The 22,947-nt window shown below is 44.1% G+C and overlaps 1 protein-coding gene across 2 annotated transcripts in view; it reads right to left on the bottom strand.

Moving 5' to 3' along the window:
- Positions 1-9,286: 9,286 nt before the first annotated feature.
- The window catches only part of TMTC3 (transmembrane O-mannosyltransferase targeting cadherins 3), an 81,839-nt gene continuing 68,178 nt past the window's right edge, over positions 9,287-22,947 (bottom strand). For both annotated transcript variants that reach the window (XM_040408604.1, XM_040408614.1), the window contains exons 11-14: positions 20,257-20,360; positions 14,957-15,126; positions 13,588-13,814; positions 9,287-11,761 (exon numbers count right to left, since the gene is read on the bottom strand). In XM_040408604.1, coding sequence (XP_040264538.1) covers positions 10,896-11,761; positions 13,588-13,814; positions 14,957-15,126; positions 20,257-20,360 — 1,367 coding nt within the window. In that variant the 3' untranslated portion in view covers positions 9,287-10,895. The remainder of the gene's footprint in view (positions 11,762-13,587; positions 13,815-14,956; positions 15,127-20,256; positions 20,361-22,947) is intronic.

Here is a 22,947-nt window from a genome sequence, read left to right as displayed (position 1 = left end):
CGTCCAGCAGGGCAACCCTCAAATCCCCTATGTCCGGAGGAAATAGCCGATCTAAACACATTGATAGTGCGGTAGGCTTTACCGTCCTCATAAAGAGAAGTGAGGAATTGAACTACAGCGTTCACAGCTGCCGTAGTGGGATCCAGGTTCCTAAGGAGGCACCAACCAGACCAAGACTGCCAAGCTGCTCGATAGGCTCTTCTGGTTCCCGGGGCCCACGAGCTCTCCAACAGGAACTTAGCTGTTTCCGAAAGTCCTTCAGTCTGCCAGGAAACCCCGACACTCTGCAAGCTAGCAGACGCAGCGAACCCTCCAGCACCAGCGGATGTGGCTGATTCAGTGGATCCAGTAGGAGAGATGGACTGATAGAAAGCAACAGGGGCACTTCCACCAGTAACTCCAACAGTTGAGGGAACCACGACTGAGTGATCCAGAAAGGAAGTACCAGGACCAGCTCCGAGGCTTGGAGACGTATCTTGGCTAGAATCCGCGGAATAAGAGAGAACGGCGGGAAAGCATACATCAAGTCTTCTGACCATTGTTGAAGAAAAGCATCCACCGCCTCCGCGGCCGGGTCCGGTCTCCAACTGAAATACATGGGGAGTTGGGCGTTCCAGCGAGATGCAAATAGGTCGATCGAAAACAGGCCCCAACAGGACGCGATGGTGGAGAAGATTTCCACATCTAACCTCCAGTCGCTGGCATCCGAAATGTAGCGTGAGTTCCAGTCGGCCAACGTGTTGTGTAGACCAGGCAGGTATTCCGCCGCCACCGAAATGTCGTTGGTCAGGCAATAATCCCAGAAGTCCTTCGCCAAATGTGTCAACATAGTGGAACGGGTACCTCCCATGGAGTTGATGTAACGGACAGCAGAGACATTGTCCATCCGAAGACGAATACATGCTCTGACTCTCCCACTGGTGAAGCTGCGAATCGCAAAGGAACCCGCTAGTAGCTCCAGAGCGTTGATATGTAAATGGGACTCTACTGCAGACCAAGGGCCTCCTGTGGAAACACCCTCGAAGTGGGCGCCCCAGCCGTGGAGGCTGGCGTCCGACTCCACGACGATATTCGGACGTGGACCAAACAGGGCTCTGCCGTTCCAAGAGGAAAGGTTGCCAATCCACCACTCCAACTCGTCCCTCGTTTCAGAGTCCAAGGAGATCAGATCCGCATAGGATGCACCGGCTTTCAGGTGAGCAATCTTGAGGCGCTGCAGGGCTCGATAGTGCAGTGGCGCCGGGAATATTGCCTGAATGGAAGATGACAGAAGACCTATCACTCGGGCCAGATGTCGAAGTGAAATCTGTGATAAAGTTAGGGTGCGTCGCAACTCCTTGCGGATCGACCGCACCTTCGCTGGAGGGAGGCTGAGGGTCAAGGAGACGGAGTCCACCATGAACCCAAGGAACTCCATGGTTTGAGAAGGAGTAAGACAGGATTTCTCCCGGTTGACTATGAAGCCCAGGGCGGATATGAGCTGAACAGACATCTGAAGGTGTGATTGGAGAGAAACCCGGTCCTTGGCCATAATCAGAATGTCGTCCAGATAAATTATAAGTCTCACCCCCCGATAACAGAGCCATGCCACTACCGGACGCATAAGTTTGGTAAAACACCAGGGGGCGGACGAGATTCGGAAAGGAAGGCACGTGAAGCGCCAAACAGCCCCTTGCCATTGAAATCGAAGTAGATCCCTGGAAGAGGGTGCTATCGGGACCGTCAAGTACGCATCCTTGAGGTCTAACTTGGCCATCCAGTCGCCCGGAAGAAGCATGTCCCTCAGCAAGTGGATGCCCTCCATCTTGAAATGACGATACATGACTAAGGCATTGAGGGCCTTGAGGTTGATGACGGGACAAAGTTGGCCTGCTTTTTTCTCCACCAAGAAAATGTTGCTGATCACCCAGTCATGATCGTGAGGGGCCGGCTCTACGGCCCCCTTGTGAAATAAAGCCTGTAATTCTGCGTCTATGAGACGCTGCAATTCCTGGGACCTGAGTGCGGGATAAAGCGGAGACGCGACCAATGGAGGACCCACCAGCTCTATATGAAAACCCTGAATCGTGGACAACACCCAGGGGTAGTTGGTAATGGACGCCCAAACATGAGTAAAATGTTGGAGTCTGCCCCCGACATAATTGTCCGAAAAAAGGGGATGGGGAAGGAGACTTACCGAAGGGTCGTCTGAGGTTTGGATTTCCTCTGTATGGTCTCCCCCGTCCTGTAGCGCCACGGGATGGGAAAAAGGACGGCTGGTGTCTTTCTTCTTGAGCCGGTGAACGGTAAAATGAGAAGGAGCCTCGACCCGCACCTCGGGTCCGAAATGAGGAGCAGCCGGACAGACGGCCCCTAGCACTGCCGGCCCTGGTGGAAACCCTACCGCTGAATACCCTGCGCATAGAAGCCTGAGCTTTATCCAGGGCGGTAAAGGTCCCTACAAATTTTCCAAGTTCTTTGATGAAAGGATCACCAAAGAGGAAACCTTGGGCATCTTTCCCTGACTCTGACAGAGCCATATTGGTCAGCTTAGGCTCGATCTTCATTAAAATGGCCTTGCGGCGCTCAATAGCTAGGGAAGTGTTTGCATTTCCTGCCATGCAAATGGCTCTTTGGGCCCAACCACAGAGTTCTTCCGGGTCGACCTGCTGACCTTCCGCTTTGGCAGATTCCACCATATCAAAATTTTTTACAAGGGGCCCCATAATGTCCAGTAACTTGTCCTGGCAAGCTTTGAGAGCAGAGTCTAGGCCTCTCCGGGGGATAAACCCCGATTTGGACAAAAATTGGACCATCTTTGGGTCCACAACCGGCATCTCGCACACCTTATTAGGTATAGCCGGACGAGGGCATTCAGCCCGGAGTTTGTTCCGTGCCTCCTTACTAAGGGGCTTACGGACCATGGACTCCAAATAACTTGTCACATGAGAGGCCGGTAGCCATTCTGCGGACCTAGGGTGATGAAGGGAGTCCGGGTCGAATAACGGGTTGCCCGAGGGTCCATAAAGGAAGCGGTCTGACCGTGATTAGTTGTCGGTTCGACCTCAGATCGTCGTAGGGACACAGGCGTAAAAGACATAGATGGTCCCTGGGTAGGTGACATATCAATGTCTAAATCCTCGGAATCGTGATGAGATTCCATAAATGCCTCCTCCTCGGACTCTCTCATAGAGAGTCAGAATCTGACTCGGGTTGGGACCGGGCCGACTTCCAATGCCGTGCTTTTTCTGCCTGGCGTGGACAGGCTCGTTTGCACGGCCTAAGCGCGCTGTCATTGGATGGGACTAAGCCATCATTCACATCACTTCTGGAGGCAATTGGGGCTGGTACAGGTACTGGGTTAGAGGCCAAACTAGATGATGGATTGGCAATCAGAACCTGGGAGATGGAGTTTGTCAACACTGAAGACATGGATCCCATGGCTGAGATAATGGCATCAGATATAGACTTTTGCAGAGCCAGGGCCTGCGTATCAGAAGACAAGGGAACTAATCCTCCTGATACTGGCACAATCCCCAGATTTGGTAAAGGGGAGCGGTTGTCCCCTTGACAAGGGGTCCCCTGAGCCGAAGGTGGTGCCTTCTGGGACGACATGATGGGTATTAGAAGCTCTTCTGTTAAGAGGCAATAACCTGCAGCAGCGCAATGAGCTATGCCCTCTGAGACAAAGCACTGATAATAATACTAAGAGAGGGGTAATAAACGATGTCCCTAAACTAATTATTTATATATATATATATATATATATATATATATATATATATATATATATATATATATATATATATATATGAAGTAAATACTAAACTAAGCAGGGTTAGTCACCCTGCTTCACCTGAGGAAAAATGCCGGCAGTGTGAACGCTGTAGAGGCAGCCCACCGAATAAAAAGCAGCGGTACTCCTAAAATGGCGTCCGAAATCCCGCGAGATTACGAGCGCTGGCGGGAACAAGCAGAAACCAACAGGCAAGATGGCGCCCGAGATCCCGCGAATAACCGCGAGATCTCGGGCGCGACGGTGAAGCGGTGAACAGAGAAGGTAAGAACGCTGATAAGCAATAAATCGGGAAAAAGAAAACGGTCGCAAGCGGTAAGCAGGGGAAAAGACAAACCGCAATGAGAACCTAAAAGGGGAAGAAGCAAAAAACAGATCCCCAAATACCACAAACTATATATCTATATATATATATACCTCAGCAAGAAACTAAGGCAATAACACCGCTGGGGAATGAACGGAATTAAATATATAACACAGATAAACCACAGATGTTAAAATTAACCCCACCAGCACCTGCAGGCAGGTGAGTGAGGTACTTAACTGAGTGGCAGCAGCAAAGAAAGAGGAAGATGGACTTGAGAGGACTTCCCTTTATACTGTGGTTAGGAGGAGGGGCTATTCGCCCATTGGATGATTATGTTATTGAATTTCTTTGCTGCTGTGTGGTTCAGTAAAGAAAGGGTTAAGCAATAGGTGCCTCCGTGTCTTGACATAAAATCTTCAATTTCCAAAACAAAAAGGGAATATTTGCCCAATAGTCCTAAGAATATATTTTATTTAACTAGATGTGCCTTCTGATTCTTATAAAAAGGACCTTTAAGTGGTTAAGTGTAATTAAATTAATAAAACACATTCAATGTTTTACACTCTGTTCTTCAAATTTCCAAAAAATGGAATAACTCCTGGTTTGCAACTTTCAACTAAGCAGAATGGAAATGGGCATTGATTTATGATTTCAATAGAGTATTTTTGGAGCGATACAGAAATTTGTAAGAAGATACTCTTCATCTCAACAGTAAGGAGAACAGCAGTAAATGAGGAGTGGTTAGGGTAGAATCAGCTCGACATAGTCTTTGTCAAAGGGTTGGTCCCACAGTGGATATTTATCACAAGCACAGGATCCTAAAATCTATATGATCCATATCACAGCTCAACAATGTCAGGAGCATCAAGGTGTATGTTTTTGTTAGCCCCCCAAACACAGAACAATTGCATAACCACCGCTCCATTCAAACTCTTCATTGAAGCTTGACCTCCATTTTAAAGCTTGGAGGGGGTTGAGTAATCAGACATTTTATAGCGAACCATGTGCACTGGTGATAAATGTCCATTATGGAACAAACCTTTTATGCCTTTAGGCAAATGGAACAATAGTTAGTTATTTATCACTGTAACTCCTTATGACCTTGACTAATGACATGCTACACATATAAAGGATGGTTCTTATCTGCATTGACTTTTCCTTTATTCGGTCCTATCAGAACAGACAAAAAACCGGATATGTCAAGTGGATTCAGTGATGGGTACAAATGGAACATCTGTTTCTGTCACACATCTTGTATCCATTATTTTTGGTGAAAAGAAAAGTCAATTTACTGAAGTTTTTCTGCACTTTTATATTTTTAGTGTCGTTTTCACACCTGCGTTTTTGGTGTAATGTTTTGTGCTAAAAAAAAAAAAACAACTTCAGATGTTAGCTTGAAGGTCTACCCCAAATATGAAAAGCATCAGAGAAGCATACGAAATTCATCAGACAAGCATCCAGTCAACATCTCATGTGTATGATCAGCTCAACTGTCAGTATTTTCAGGAGTGTTCTCAATGCTGATAAGTAGAGAGCAACTAAAAGACAAGCATCTCTTCCCAGAAGTCCTTTTCGCCGTATGCCAGGCACAATATATAGTGATGCCTCAAGATACAATGGCCTCAGGATACAATATTTTCAACATACGATAGTCTTTTCTGACCATCGTAAGTTGAAACTAGACTCAATATACAATGTCAGACTCAGATCCAACCAATCAAGACCACTTCTCTGGTAAAATAGCTATATTAGTTACTAGTTAGCAGCTATCTCTGACTGTTATATTTAAGGATTGTTTTATCTGCTTATTTTTCTTAAATCTTCATTTCCCCTTACCTTGGATGACATTTTGGGGCTTTGGAACCAATTACTCAACATACAATGGTTGTCCTGGAACCAATTAATATAGTAACTTGAGGGACCACTGTATAGACCCATCAACTGCATATTGGAAACTGTACAGTGGCAGACATTATAGGATTTTCAAAAAGAACTAAGGTGACCCCATTTTGTCTTTTCCAGTAGATATGCACCAACAGTTAGCCCTTACTAATAAAAAAATAAGTTTCCATGTTTCATTATAATTTGTTTTGTTTTCTGCCAGACAGCTGTAGCCATTGTACAGAATAAAATTCTTAAGTATCGAGCTTCTGGAGAACGTGTAGTCTGTCATGACACCATCTTACCCAAGGGTAGACAAGCTTTCATGTTCAGTACTGTTCCAAGCAGGGAGAAGATCAGGTACTGTGTATATCTTATGCATCTTCTGAAGCTTTTCTCAATACAATCATAAATAACTACTACTTATTTCCCCCCCCGCATACAGATGGGAGAGCAGCTCCGGACAACAAACTACTGCTCTTAACAAGTATTAGGCTACTTTCACACTTGCGGCAGAGTGATCCGGCAAGCAGTTCCATCGCCAGAACTGCCTGCCGGCAATCTGCATGCAAACGGACAGCATTTGTAGACTGATCCGTCTTACAAATGCATTGCAAGAACGGATCCGTCTCTCCGGATGTCATCCGGAGAAACGGATCAGTTATATATTTTTTTCACATTTTTACCGGTCTGCGCATCCGCGGATCCGGCACTGCAGTATTTTTAATGCCGGATCCGGCACTGATACATTTCAATGTAAATTAATGCCGGATCCGTCAACTGATCCGGAATTTTGGACGGAGATAATAACGCAGCATGCTGCGGTATTTCCTTCGTCCAAAACGCCGTTCAATGACTGAACTGAAGACATCCTGAACGGATTGCTCTCCATTCAGAATGCATGGGGATGAAACTGATCAGTTCTTTTCCGGTATTGAGCCCCTATGTATTTCGGTATTGCCGAAAAAGAAAAACGCTAGTGTGAAAGTACCCTAAAGTGACTGAATTGAAACCACATGAAAAGTATTTGTTTTATAGGTAAAGCTTTATACTGTACATCTTAAAGTACTGCACACATTCAGTGACACAAACTTATATCAGAATTGCCAAATAATTCCGGTTTATTAAAGAATAAATACTGAGGGGTCTTATGTACAATTACCTTAACACGGAAAAATTAATTTAAACTCAAAGCCAATTGAATGGCCATGAATACATTTAATTGTCCAATGAGATCCACAATAATAAATCAAAGTTGCTTGCCTGGAAAGACCAACATAAACAATGTAGCAAATACAAAAAAAGAAAAGAAAAAATTTGGATTGAGCAGCTACAGAAGCCACATGCTATGTCCCCAAAGGTGACTAAGCCTACTCCTCAGTTTGATGTACCTGTGTTTAATTGTTTGTATTCCAGATATTACAGCACCATAGATACATATGATTCTGTATATCTGGGTCAGGGGAACGAGTGTTACACTACTAACACAAACAGCTAAACATGGCTATAATAAAGCTGAGATATTAGAGATTTTAGTCTTCCGCCGTAATTTTAAAGCCCAACCATCTACATATACCTAGCCGTACGGGGAATCAGGTCTCTCTAAGGTGCAGTAGTATAGTCTGTGTCACTAAATAATATACTCTTTAATTGCTGTTTTAAAGGGGTTGTCAGTTTTTTTTTTGTTCTTTGTATGTTTCTAACTAGGCAAATGAAAGGACTTTACAATTCACTTACTTTATCTCCAGTTGCTGTTTTTTTTCTGAGGGTCACATGACCTGTGATGTCAGCTTCTCTCCCTGCTCTGATGATGATTCGTGCACAAGCCTGAAAGAGCAGATGTGTCTGTACACGGTCACTGTGCTGGCCACGCCCCCCCCTGGATTCTTAACCCCTTCAGCTGCACAGACTCATTGCTGAATGCTTTACTGAGTAGCTGCAGGCAGTGAGGAGACAAATGCTGGGCACAGGAGCTGACAGAGTAGTTCGGCAGAGCATTGCACAATAACAGGTAGGGAGAAGATCCTGCGTGTATCAGCAGTGTCCTTGTACAGCTGGGACTTGTAGTCCTAAACATACAACATGCTGTGGAGTCTCCCAGCAGGCAGACATGTCATTCAGGGCAGCTCTTCTATTCACTTCCTTTGCAGAGCAGGGGGAGGGGCAGAGATTGTTGTTATTGCAGGTAAACAAAGAGCCCGAAGAGAACCAGGGAAATGAGGAAATATAATTTTTTTTTTACCTAAAACTTGCTTAGCTCAGTTATATATTGCTGCCCATCAGATTTAGTGTGCTATATATTTTTTTTCTGAACTCGGACAACCCCTCAACGTGTGAGGGCTCACCATAGGGTGTAATGGGTATCGCTAGAGCAGTAGTCTGCATATTGTGTGGTAAAGATAGGCTAGGGAAAGGGGAAAGAGTAAAATGGAAACGTTATTAATGTTGGTGTGTGGTACAAGTGTTGGGTGTAACCTTTGAGACTGTGATTTTAACGCTGGTAAGCTTCTGGGTTATGGTGTTGATAAATGGCCTAATTTGTCACAGAGGGGTGATTAGATGGGCAAGCGCTTATCTTCTCACTCCTTTCCTGGAAAAAAACAAGCACATGCAACAATCCAAGAGTAAATATGCTCTCCGATTATCAGAGGAAAGGGGGATTGATAACGCACAGAAGTTCATGTTAACTCCCCCTGGTGTCAATCTGTCAGCTCCCCCACTGCCCTCTCTCCTCTGGGCTTGAAGAGTTCACAGCCAGCTGGAGGGGGGAGTGCTGCTTTAACCCTTCATATCTCAGGTGCTGTAGGAGATCGAGATCTGGTCCTGGATCGAAGCATTAGCTGTTATAGGCAGCAGGGTAAGATAGCTCTTAGAAATGGAGTTGGAGTGAAAGCAGCTACCACTTACAACCTGATTTCTGAAGGCTGTATCTCGTGATGTAGAGGAGTTAATGCAGCAACCCTGCTCTTGTTTTAAAGCTTCTATTGTCAGCTTTCAAACAAAACGAGGCCCACATCTAGCTCCTACAGAGATCAAGGTATTGAGGGCATCTGTCAGCAAATATGTACCTATGAAACTGGCTGACCTGTACGCTTGGCAGCTGAAGGCATTTGTGTAGGTCCCATGTTCATATGTGCCTGCATGGCTGAGAAAAGTGATGTTTTAATATATGAAAATGAGCCTCTAGGAGCAACAGGGGAGTTGTAGTTACTCCTAGAGGCTGAGATCTCTCTACAACTGATGTGGCCTCTGCACTTTGATTGACAGGGCCAGGCATGATGAGGTTTTCACTGCCTGGCCCTGTCAAAGTGCAAAGGGAGCGGCAGTGGCAGAAAGTAGAGCCTCTAGAAGTAAAGTACGCGCCCCATTCGCAAATATTAAAATATCATTTTTCTTAGCAATAAAGGGCACATATAAGCATGGGACCAACACAAATGCCTTCAGCCGCCAAGTGTACATGCAACAAGTCAGCCAGTTTCATGGGTACAAATCTGCTGAAAGATGCCATCTAAAGTAGTCCTCTACCCCTCACCCTGCTGCCAGAGCTTTGCTCAGGCTGAACTGTTAAGTGTCTTCATCAAAGCCTGAGCAGAGTTTAGGGAAAACTGTCAGGGGGTTAATGAGAAATTCGATAGACGCGTCTACTACGATGTGTAGTCCTTCCCTCATACTGTGGCAGACTGCACCCTATAGATATATACCACACATCTGACATTAACAGGAACCGTGCAGTAGTGAGCCATCCTTTCCTTCCCAAGTGTCCTTTGAGTGCCTGGCTCTTAGAGTACACTGGCTCTCTGCTGCAGCTCCGCTGATCTTGTTCTTCCCAAACTGATCGGTCTCAACTTCTGGCTGGAGAGAGGAGATGCTGAAGAATAGGAGGAGAGAGAGACCCTCCAAGCCCTGGTCTCTGCTGCGGCTCCTCCAACCTTCTTATTCTCCCTAAGTTGCTTCCCCTCACCTTCCAGATGCAGGGAAGAGAGGTAGAGGAGCTGCCGGAGACTATATAGGTACTACTATGTAGTACAAAAAACATAATAAATCAATAAAACACTTCAGGATACCTTAGTCCATAAGGCGAGGCCTCCCTGGTGTTCAGGATAATGCATATAAGAAACTCACACTGTCCATAGCATCCCAAGATGGTAGTGGTTGTGTCTCTACAGCACAGGCACTAAAGGCTATTAGCAATAGTGCACATACAAGCAGCAGCATCTTCAGAATGTGCGCTGAACGCACAAGAGGATGCAACCACTATCATGGGTAGCTCTGGACGTTGCAGTTTGCTTACACGAGAAATTTATGGGAACTGGTGGGCATTTGTGACATCTGGGCAGAAAGGAGACAACCCCTTTAAGAAGGTGATATTGCTAGAAATGGTCACACTGCCTCTGTGTGATATCTGGACCTAGGGATACAAATGCAATCAGATGATATGACATGTGAATGCTTACCACAATACCAGCATAAAGAACTATGCAGCTGTAAACACAAATACTCCATGTGTTACCGCCACCCTAGACAAGCAAGAGACAAAGCGTGAATACAAAAAAAATGCTTTGATTCTGTTAACACACGCCTTAAAACAAAACATGTCAACCGCCTTGGGGCTTGTGGTCCATATATCAGTGCAACAGCCCTGCTGTAAAGCCTCATTGTGTAGTATGTCAAACACTTAAAATGGACGTCTATATTAGTAATGGATGACATTAATGAGAAAGCATAGAAAACAAGTACAAAAAGTGTACCGAGCTTTCATGTGTAATATAAAAAACTGAATTTGGGGTAGACAAAGTTATTCGGCAATTTCGTTCAGTAGTGTTGAATACCTGCACAGTTATTTGCTTAACCTGCTTTCATGTTCACACAGATGTGCTCATGGCTGTGCAGGGTACAATACATGAAAAATAAAGTTTTCGCACACACCCTATTTCAGTCTGACAGATGTTCGTCAGCTAATTCTCCACTTAGAATACGCTCCATCTCCTCTAAGCGCTTCAAAGCAGCAACTCTTTTATTTTCAATGTCTTTGATTTCTCGTGTAGATTTTTCCTTTACCTCTTTGTTAGTATTTTTCTCTTGTTGACTTTTAGTCTTTACTTGCTCTTTGTTTTTCCTTTTTGTCGGTGTATTCATTTTTGGTATATCTTTTCCCTCTTGCAATTTTTCAAATGGAGTTTTTTTTTTGCCTTTCGAGTCCTCCTCCTGCCCTTGTCCTTCAGGCAATGACTGGACACCTGCTGGTGGGGTAGTCTGCCCCGCAGTATTCTTTGACATGATCTTACTGCGCACTATGCTGAGATGTCGCTGAATATATTCCTCATGAGGGGCTAAGGCCAGGGTTTCAACAAGACACCTCTCAGCTCTCAAAAGATCTCGCTCTTCAAAATACACCACACAAAGGTTATGTTTTCCCTGCACATTATTGGGATCCATTTCTAGAATTTGTTCAAAACATATCTTGGCTCCTTTAGTATCTTTCTTTTGATTCATAAGGATATCTCCTTTCAGGATAAGGCCTTTAATATGGTCAGGGTAGTACCGCAAAAGTTCCTCCAAGACTGGAAGAGCATCCAATTCCCTAGCTGTCTGGGAGTAGAGAAGGGCCAGGTTGAAGAGGGCACTTCGGAAACCATGCTGTAACTGTATGGCTTTTTTCATCCACTTTTCAGCTTCTAAATCCTTCTTCTCATCCATGGCCAACATTCCCAAATTAAAATAACCATTTGCATCATGTGGCTCCTCCTCAACATAAGTTAAAAGTCTTTTCTTAGCCTCTGGTCGCAATTTGGGATTGCCTTAAGGAAAAGAAATATATTTATTTTCAAGAAAAGGGCAAACATGAACACATCTCACTAGCTTCAAATAGGTGAAACCGAAGAACAATTTTTTTAAACTTTTTTTTTTACACATCACTCAGCTTCACTTTGCAATGGGTTCTCAGGTATTTCTTGCACTTCTACAAGTCTTAGTAGATGCACACGTGCTCGGTATTTCATTTGGGTGCATGTGCAGTCACATCACTGCACTGTTCAAGTGGGACTACATTTGCGCATGCACTCAATACCTCCAGGTTGTTAACCGTATACATTGGATATGCTAGTAATGACACAGGCACCCATAATTGGCAAATGAGCCTGATGATTTTAATTTTATGTACATAATGATGCAATCATATGACCTTTTCCCTACTATGAGGAATTATGGGGTGATTATATATGGCACTTAAGAATGCTAGTTAGTACCGTGTTTCCCTGAAAATAAGACAAGCGATAGGCGTGGCTAAGCGTACCGGCGCGGAGCGGTAGAGAAGATGGGCAGCCCTTCTCATCTGCCCCATCGTAGCAGCCCCATCAACAAGGTTGGCTCTGCCTGTCAGATCCCGGTCCTTCTGTGCGTGCTGCAAGCTGAGGCATAGAGGGAGACATAGAAAGGGAAAGTAAAAGTCTCCTCAGTGAAGTGAGGAGCAGGAAGTTCTGCTTTAGGTATTGGGTGTCCTCAGGGGGAAGAATAAAGCTGTGGTCAATGGTTGTAAAGGAAATGGAGTCGCAAGAAATTCAGGATGGAATTCTGGGTTTGGAGAGTTATGACGATGTTCCAGAAGAAGACGACTTAACTGTATTTGAATAAAATGTAGATTGTTGTACCATACAAAAATAAGACATCCCCTGAAAATAACCCATAGTGTGTCTTCTTGAGGAAAAATAAATATAAGACAATGTCTTATTTTCGGGGAAACACGGTAGGTATCTGAACTGTAGCCCGTCATGTATTACCCCCTTTCCCACCAAGATGAAGCCTAAAACCATAATGCATGTTTGTGTGCATTGCTCCACCCTGGTCAGTATACTGTTTTTGCGCACTGGCTGCTTGCGTTATTCATGTACCCTTCATAGCTAATTGATATAACTTTACCGATCACAAAGCAAGTTACTGTACATCCAAGTTATACCTCAGTGTATTATATGCTCTAGTATAGAATGCACAAGTCCCTGTACTTGTCACTTTAATTAGATAGTTTTTTTGTATATTAAAGAAGTATTCTGGTCAGGGATGGGCAACCTGAGGCTCTCCAGCAGTTGCAAAACTACAACTCCCAGCATGTCCAGATTGCCTATAGCCATTAGCCTACAGGAGGGCATGGTGGGAGTTGTAATTTTACAACAGCATGTTGGCCATCCCTGGGTTTGATTAAGGTATCCCCTATGCACAGGATAGGGGATAATTATTAGATGGTTGGGGGTCATACCGCTGGGACCCCCACCGATCACAGGAATGGGGGCTCCATACCTCTTGTGCCCCCCTGGAAGGGACAGAGCGCCCAGTTGGGCATGCGTGTGGTCGATCCATTCACTTCTATGGGAAGTGAGTGCTGTACTTGGCTAACTCCGAAACTCCTATAGAAATGAATGGAGCGACCAGCCACTGCGTTTATTTCTGGTGTGCTGCAGGGGGTACTGGGCCCCTGTTCACAGATCGGTGGAAATTCCTGCGGTAGGATCCCCGCCCATCTAATAGTTATCTCTATTCTGTGGATAACTTCATGTAACTGGAAACCCCCTTTAAGCTAGCTACAGCAATTTGACCTTTTTTGTTCAGAACTGCAGTCAGAATAGAAACATACCGGATTCCTGCATGAGCAGAGCAGAGTTAAACAATGCAAGCTTATGCCGGCGATTGAGTTCAAGTGCTTGATTGAAGTTTCGCAAGGCTTCATTTGGATCCTTCAGTTCAATATAAACGATTGCAAGATTGTACCACAAGTCTGCATTCATCCCATCGAGTTCCAAAGCTCTGAGATAAGCTTCTTTAGCTTCTAAAGGTTTATTCATTTTCAAAAGTAACTCTCCTCTACATAAAATAAAGGAGTGAAAAAAACATGTAATATATCCAAAATTTGTCTAGTAATAATATACCAGTTTCTTGTCAACAGGTAGAAGCAATTACTACATATTATAACTTGCCTGCCTACAATAAAGAAGTGGCAAGTACTTACCTGACAGATGCCACACCGCCTCTCCGGTTCTCTCGGCCAGGCTCTATTTATCTGGCTGAATCGGTGACATCACATCATCATCATCAACACATGACCGCTGCAGCCAATCACTGATCTCAGCAGTGCTTCTGATAAGGCCAGTGATTGGCTGTAGTGTTGTCATTGCAATGTCACCACTGCCTCAAGGCAAATAGAGCCCAGCCGGCAGAACCAATGCAGTGGCATGGGATCTGTCAGGTAGGTACTGACCACTTGGTTGCAGGCAGATCCTGCGGGTTGTCCGGTTTCCTTCTGAAACAGGACAACCCCTTTAATACAGTATGCTGAATACAGGAAATGGTTAGAATGTGTTAGCCAGCCATTAAAAATTTGGTAAAAACTGCAAAAAAGTAGTAATACCTTATCTATCTCAAATACAAGCATTCCGACGATTACCGGGTCCCTAGTGGTCTCTAGTTTCTCCCATTGACTGTGTTAAGTGGTTCAAGTGGAGAGGGAGCAAGAAGTAGAGATCAACAGGAGACACAGGAAGCATCAGGATTAGATTGGTGAAGGATGAATAAGGGGAGTATTACTTCTTCTAACCTCATCTTTATGGTTTAAAAAAAATAATAAAAAATGCTCAGACCTACAGGGTACAAAAGGAGACAGCAGGGGCACAACCTCCTCCATCTTATACATTACATGAATTTGACTACATTTAATACATGGCCTCCATATAGATCTTAAAATAATTGATTTAGTATAGTAGTATTCATAGAGAGATTAGCTGTATGTGTCAACCTCAACACAGAAAAAATAGAGACACTTAGTAAGGCCCGAAAAAGGGAGGTCCACCTTATTAAAAGTGGTTTTCTGCATCAAAAAGTGATGATGCAGCGCTAGGATATCCCATTGCTTTCTGATCAGTAGGGATCATGAATTCATATTTGTTAAGAAGCTGTATGCAAGTGTTACAAATAGAGATTAAATGAAACAAGTAGGATCATCTCAATACCTGCTAATGTACGCTTGCTTGAAGTCTGGTCTCATGCTTATTGCTTGCCTGTACAACTGATCAGCTTCCTCAAGTCGGGACTCATTTGCACGGATCAAGTTTGCAAGATTTATGTAAACATTCAGGTGATTTGGTGCCACACGGGCGGCATACCTCTTTCCAGGAATTACCTTATCAAAAGGAAAGATGATTTTACAAACTATGTGGTTATTCACTTAAAGGGGTTGTCCCACGAAAAATATTCTACAGTTTTCAAACCAGCACCTGGATCTGAATACTTTTGTAATTGCATGTAATTAAAAATGTAGCCTAGCCACTGTGTTATTCAATAAAATGTATCTGTATTGCACCACCTGCTGTTTGTTCTTTTTAATATTTCTTTGTCCTGCTCACTGAGAAGGCCGCACATGCTCAGTTTCATCCTTCAACTGCCTCCTGAGCTATAATAGGTAGAGCTGAGACACACCCCCTGAGCTGCTGCAGCAGAAAAGACCCTCCCCTTGAGCTGTCAGCTTGATATAAATCTAGCAGAACAATCAATGGGGAGATCTCTGGATCCATGTGAGGTACAGAGCTGGGTCTAGCTTTGTTAGAAAGAGATTGTCATAGACTATATGATGTCTGATTTTAATTTTTCACATTATTCATGGGATAACCCCTTAAAACAACTCATCTGCTATTCCAGTTCTACATTACATTTGCTGACAGTATTGTAGCGGTTTTAAACTATACTTTTCTATAGCTCTTCAACAGCTACAGTCATTTTTATTTTGTGATGGCGGTTCTTACATAAGTCATATAGGCTGTAATGAAGTAAGGATCACCATGTGGAAAATAAAGAGCAAACGTTTCACCTTGAATAAAGCATCCTGTTTTGAGGTTTGTGCTACACGAAAATCCAGAGGGAATGTAATAGTCATACACCCGCAAACCAGACATTTGAAAAAACACATAATTGCATAATAACTAGAGCCTGCCAAGTCATTGTGTTAGAATGGAAACCTCATAATGTGCTGCACACGTTACTGGTGAATGTTCCAGCCTTCAGGCCTTTCATGGTCATAGTGGCTGTGCTCTATAAAACACGGCTTACAGAACATACACTTGGGACACTATAGCTGAGTATGCAGCATGTCAGATTTAAAGTAAATGCAGATTTCCTGTGACTGACTCAGTTCCAACATTCACTATGCAAACTGGCCATCGTCTTTGAGATCACACTTTAGAAGACCAAAGAGGCTTCACTGTATATGAAAAACGTTGTATTTTGTGATTCTATAATAAGAGGAGAAAGACTAGACAAACTCAATTCATAATTCATTATGGAATATCGATATCATAGCGGGTTGGGGGCAACAATCTTTCTGTTAACCTGTGCCCAATGCAAAAAGACATACTCTGTTTAACCATGCATTATATTGTTGACCATGCAATAAAAGAGGTACCAGCAGGTGAGACAGGAGAAATGAACTTGTTTCTAAGGTGTATGGAAGCTTTAAATGGTACTTTAGAACTTCTCCCAGAAGTGCGATTGCCTAGGTTTATTAGGATAGGCTGTATACAAATGCAGCCATTTGGGTGGAAGTTTCATTACACCCCTTTCTACAAGGCAGGAGAACAAAAAGAAAAAAAAAAAAAAAAAAGAAAAAGCTTGTCATCTATGTCATTGGGGGACACAGGATAGACCATGGGTACAGCTGCTGCCATTAGGAGGTGGACACTAAGCCTAGAAGTGTTCGCTCCTCCCACAAGCTAGACCCTTTCAACAGGGACTGAGTTTTAGCTTAGTGTCTGTAGGAGGCAGGCAAACATGCCTTTGGTAGGTCTGCATTCCCCCCCCCCATTTTCCTGGCAAGTAGCATTACAGACAGCCATGCTTCCGGTGCTCCATCAGAAGGGGGACCACAGTGGGTCAGCAAACCTGCTGCTCTTTCCCTACCTCTGGAAGAAACCAGGTCTTCCCTTAGGACTATTTGCTTTCCTCCCCGAGATACTACACATCTCCCACTAGGGAGCCGCATTCTGGGGTGTCCTCTCCTGAGAGTGCGCTTGGAAGGGAAGATTTCTGATACAGAGCAAACTTTAGGTGGGGAGCAGTCATTCAAACTCTCCTCCATGACTGATTGTCTTATTTCTGCAGTGACTGAAACTCTCCAGGTTAAAAAAAACAAACTTTCCGCCCAAGAAGGGTTCTCGTTTTGCCACTCTCAGCGTCCCTGAAAACATTTTCTGAATCACACGGACTTTGATTCCTGTCTAGTCAAGTATTGGAACCTCCCAGACTGGCGATTTGTTATGCCAAAATGCCTTGACCTTCTCTACTCATTCCCTGAGGAACTTGGTAAAAAGTATTCTGCACCCTACTGTGGGGCCACCAGAATTCCGTTTGGGTAAACATACCATATTGCCCATGGCGGATGCAACTTCCTTCTCCGAGCAAAGCTATAGAGGAATGGGCCTCCTCTTTCAGTGCAGGAGTCCTAGCGGCAGGATCCCCGAAAGTGCTGGTGGATATTGACCATCAGATTTCTCACGCACACCAACCCCTCTAAGCGGTCTTCCTTAAAGTCCACGTTCACATGAATTGCTGGCTTGAATAGGGTACAGCTGCATCTTTTTCAGGAGGTCTGGCTTTTTCATATGTCAGATGCCTGGGTAACTCATACTTAACAGATACAAGATAAAGTCCTTTTCCAAGCCTCCCTCTCATTTTTCCCAAACATCCACCTAAGCCTTCCAAGGCAAAGCCTTGTTACTGCTCCAAGCCATCCGGGCCCCATTCCTAAATCGTGCCAGTTCCCTACTGGGAAAGGTTTCACAGTTTTTATTCAAACCTGTTCCTAGAAGGGTCTGGTCGCCCAGTTCTGGATCTCAAGCTCTTCAACCGGATTGTCCGAGCACACCATTTTCACATGGAGTCTCTGCATTCGCTTCCATGGAGATAGGGGAATTTGTGTCTCTCAGACATTCAGAACGCCTACCTACACATTCCAATCAGTGTGCCACATCAGTAACATTTGCGCTGTGCCCCCTCCTTTTCCAATTTTGGTGCTGCCATTTCGCAACAGAAAAGTCTCTCCCGATGGTGACTTTGGGTTGATCAGTGGAGGATTTGGGTGGATAAGAGCCATAGTTAGCCCTGCTACAATGCTCCAACCTGCTTGCTAAGCACCCAGTTTAAATCCAGACAGACAACTCCACAGCGCCCACTGCGGGCGCCATAGCCGCAGGTCGCTGCCTGCTTCTAATAGCAGACACCCGTGGCTAATGTCCGCAACCGGCAGTAATGCCGATCGCAGACATTTAACTCCTCAGATACTGTGTTCAATCCTGACCACGGCAATGTGCTCCAGCTCCCCCGTGTGGCGATCGGAGGAGCTGGAGCGTGTATGCAACAGCCCCTGTCTTTATGAATGACAGGAGGCTGCTGCATAGTATTTCCTATGGAGCCCTTGCCTGTAATAGGGCTCCATAGGAAAGTAGTGAAATCATAGATTCCAATGCAAGTGCATCGGAGTCTATGATAATATCAATCTAATACATAATATCAAAAACACACAAAAAAAATGTGCGAAAAAACGCCCATGGTATAATAATATATTCCCTATATGGCAAACAGCAAAATGGCCAATTCGCCGTTTTTGGCCTTTCCATTCTCTACAATTTTTTTTAAATAAAAAGTGATAAGTCATACACACCCCAGAATGGTATCAATAATAAGTTCAGATCGCCCCACAAAAAATGAGCCCCCATACAGCTCCGCACACATAATTACTAAAAAGTTATAGGGGTCAAAATATGGCAACAAAAAAATAAACCAGATTTTTTCCCACTTTTAAAGGGAGTCTGTCATCAAAGTTTCACCTTTTTAACCCTTCCCATAGCTTTCTAGCAGCCTTACAGTTAATAAAAACGTTACCTTTATGAGCAATCCTGGACTTATAAAACTGGCAAAAAACAACTTGGTAGCATATGCAAATAAGGGCTCGCAAGTGCCCAGGGGCGGCGTTACCCTCGTAGGTGCCCAGCTAGCTCAACCTTATTGTCGCTTCTCCCCGCCCATCTACTTACTTCTTGTTTCGCCGAGATCCCGCACCTGCGCACTCAGTCGGCGCATGCGCACTGCGATGCACATTCCTTGTACGGCATCACAGTAATTAATGCGCATGCGCCGGCTTCCATGCGCCGGCCACATTAAGCCCTTTGTAATCTTCAAACGCTACAACTGACCCCTCAGATTAGTATTTTTTTTGTCATTTATTGTTTATTTTACAGTAGCTGTAAGCCATGGGGAGGGGGGGGGGGGGTTAATTTTTGCCGTTAATACTTGTTACCTAAAGGAATAAATTTAGTGCAATTACTCAATGTGGATTTAAAGCTCTCCCATTTATCCTCAGTATTATTATGTGACAGTAGCTGCTATCAGTAGCTGTCTATGCCCTGAAATGCTGCCCTCAACCCAGGGAAATTAGCCTTTTTGAAATTCAGTGTCTTTGCTCTGCCTGACAGAGTTTGCTTCTTATAGTTTAGGGGGAATATAATTATATTGTGGTCACTATTACCTAGTGCTTCTCGAACAGTAACATTACCAACAAGCTCTGCATCATTAGAAATGACCAGGTAGGAGCCTCTTGGGCAGTGCATCACCAACCCTCAGTCCTTCAGGTGTGCAAGGTCGTTACATGGTCTTTTGTACACACCTTTACTAAGTTCTGATGCAGCAGTGGAAAGCAAAGTGCAGGTAGAGGCCCTCTGACTGTTATATGGGACCTAGGGACTGATTTCGGATGTCTTATGGTCTATCCTGTGTCCCCCATTGACATCGATGAGAAAAATGAGTTTTTGGTAACTTACCGCAAAAAAACTCTCTTCCATTCACTGGGGGATACAGCTCCCACCCGGACTACTACTTTATTGTGCAGTTTGCTTTTACAGAGCTCTGAAGCCTGTCTGTTGTGGGGCGGATTCTGTTCTAAGGTTTGCAGTTATTTTGGCTTCTATTTCCTCTCCTCCTACTGCTTTGGAATATACTGATTTAGCTTCGATCCTGTGGAAAGGGTATAGCTGTTGGGAGGAGTGCTTAGTGTCCACCTCCTATTGGCAGCAGCTATTCCTATGGTCGATCCTGTTTCCCCCCCCAATGAACGGAAGAGAAAAAGGGATTTTGTGGCAAGTAACCAAAAATCCATTTATTATGTGGCTAAACAAGAGGCATCAGTGACTTCACATATAGGCACGTGTCACTATTTGTAACACTCATAGTATCCTTGACTAAGGAAAGCGGAGTGTAGCATATTTACCTGCGGCATAAGAGACTTTGCAATTAGATACGATTCTTCAGCTTCTTTGCTTCTGTTGAGATTCTTGTATGTCCTTCCAACATTCATATGAGCACCTATGTCATCTGAAAAATCACACATATTACACATGTTATCTTTGTCTGCAAAGTATGAATAAATCCCACAGGAGAAAAAACAAAGGGCCAGATTCATCATTAGCTCAAGTCAAAATAATGGAGTGAAAAAGTCGCGAATTTTTGAGCAATCGCTAAAACTGCGCAAATTTTTTTTGACTTATCGGCTCTGCGCTAGGCTCGCCAGTTTTCTGAAAGTGGACGTGTTTTCTTATGTGAATAAATCTCTAGACAGAATTACTATTGCGACTATTTAAAAAGTTGCAAAAAGTTGCGCAATTTCACTCCAGTGAGGATCATGCTTATCTTATGCGACTTTTTCGTAAAGATGTGCGACTTTTGTAAAGCCGTTTACTGAAGGATAAACTGCTACCGTCAAACACCATTTATCACAGTATTAAAGGACCTGACTTAGCCAAAAGTGACTTTGGACATATGTAAAAGTGGAGTAAGATGTGAGTGTAATGAGTACGTGAAAGGTCCCTTCACAAACAGTATCATCTAAGAATAATACGCAAAACTATTTTCTATGACATTTTAGGGAATGTCTCGTGTATCTAATTAAAAGATAAAAGCTATGTTGTGAATAGGGAGCTAGGCACCCGATTGTTGGGGTCGGACAGATTAGACGCCCACAGTCCTGATTAGCAGTGGTCATACCCATTTATATGGGTCTGCCAGAGATGCTTCTGCCATTTCCAGCAGTAACATAAGGAATGAATAGATCACATGCTTATCTCATATCCTGTAGATAGAGGATATGTTTACATCTTTGTACAAACTCAAAGGGGTTATGCCATGATTCATGTAAAAAATGAGAATCAGACATCATATAGTACATGACAATCTCTTTCTAACAAAGCCAGAACTAGCCCTGTACCTCACATGGACCTAGAGCTCCCCATTCTCAGCTCCAATTTGAAGTTGGCAGCTCAGGGACCGTGCTCTTTCTGATGCAGCTTTCTCCCTTTAATGCTCAGGGGGGGGCATTATGTATCTGGTGGGGGGTGGGGTGTTATCTTGCTCAGGGGGCATGTTCTTTCTGCTGCAGCTTTCTCCCTTCAAAGCTCAGGGGGGCATTATGTATCTGGTGGGGGGGGATGTTATCTTGCTCAGGGGGCATGTCCTTTCTGCTGCAGCTTTCTCCCTTCAAAGCTCAGGGGGGCATTATGTATCTGGTGGGGGTGTTATCTTGCTCAGGGGGCATGTCCTTTCTGCTGCAGCCTTCTCCCTTCAAAGCTCAGGGGGACATTTCATATCTGGTGGGGGGGGGGGATGTTATCTTGCTCAGGGGGCATGTTCTTTCTGCTGCAGCTCTCTCCCTGTAACTGTCACAGCTTCTAACAGTAAATAAGGTTGGATGAACAGAGCATGTGTGACCACTTCAGTAGGTTGACGTGCACATTACCATACAAAGTACACACCAGGGGCACCGTTATAATGAAGAAAGTTGCAGTGTTGAAATGTTGAGTGTAGTCTGTCATGCAAAAAAATATTAAGATAACATTTTATGGTGGCTAAATAGAAGAGATTATGTATTTGTGGTTTCTTATGGAATAATTTTTTTTTATAGATGGTTGCCATATTAGTGGCACATTGCCTTCCCATATTGCATGTTTAGGAAGAGCAGCATTGTGTGTTTGCTTTATGACAGCTACAACTAATAGGCGTTAACGAAGTAAAATGCCATATCCAATTACAGACTCCAAGTGTGGAGTATACCCCCCCCCTCCAACAGCACCTAACGGGGAAACATATCTACAGAACCGAGGCCCTGATTTAGCATACCTTCACTCCACAATTCTGGCTTCAAAAAGTCACAAAAATGGGGCTTTTGTGACTTGTAGTTCTCGCTTGTGCAAAATTTAAAGCGATTGCACAAACTTTTTTAGACTTTTTGGATTTTACACCACTCGCTCCAGTTTTGTAATGTGGTTGGAAAAGTGGGCCTGGTTAGCCATGTTTGTCACTGAGACTTTATTTAATTTTTTTAAGTCACTAATCTCACTCCAGAAGGAGGGCGGAGTAGAAAACTGGAGGAGCTTCTCGAGACAAAAGTGTTAGGTCTAAGGATGAGACAAACTAGTCAAGTAACACGAGACATTTTATAAATGTGGCAAAACTGACTTCTAATATTCCCCTGATGATAAAGTCCCCCTTCTCCTTATGTATAGTGCATACTGCTATTTTGCCTTATCTAGACTTCTGTCAACTGTCACCGAATCACCTTTCCGCTCCGGACCGTCCTAACAAGCGAGTTACCTTTTTTAATCAAACCCATTTGAAATACTGTCATGTTGGGATTACACATTCCCTTTAAAGGGAAAACCTAAATTAAACTGGCTGACATTAGCGATGTGCTAATGTCAGCTGCACCTAACTATGATATTCTTGTGATTATCCGTGCCCCCGTTACTGCCGAATTATTACTTTTATAATATGCAAATTAGCCTCTAGGAGCAGGGGGGGGGGCATTACTACTGATCCCAGAGGCTCCGTTCTCCCACCTCTGTCACCTCCATTCAAGTCTTGATTGACAGGGTCAGGTAGCGCTCGCATCCTCCGGCCGGCCCTGAGT

The sequence above is a fragment of the Bufo bufo genome, chromosome 1, assembly GCF_905171765.1.
Source record: "Bufo bufo chromosome 1, aBufBuf1.1, whole genome shotgun sequence".
In the NCBI taxonomy this organism is placed as follows: Eukaryota; Metazoa; Chordata; class Amphibia; order Anura; family Bufonidae; genus Bufo; species Bufo bufo.
Note: the sequence above shows the minus strand (reverse complement) of the source record. Positions and strands in the feature narration are given on the sequence as shown.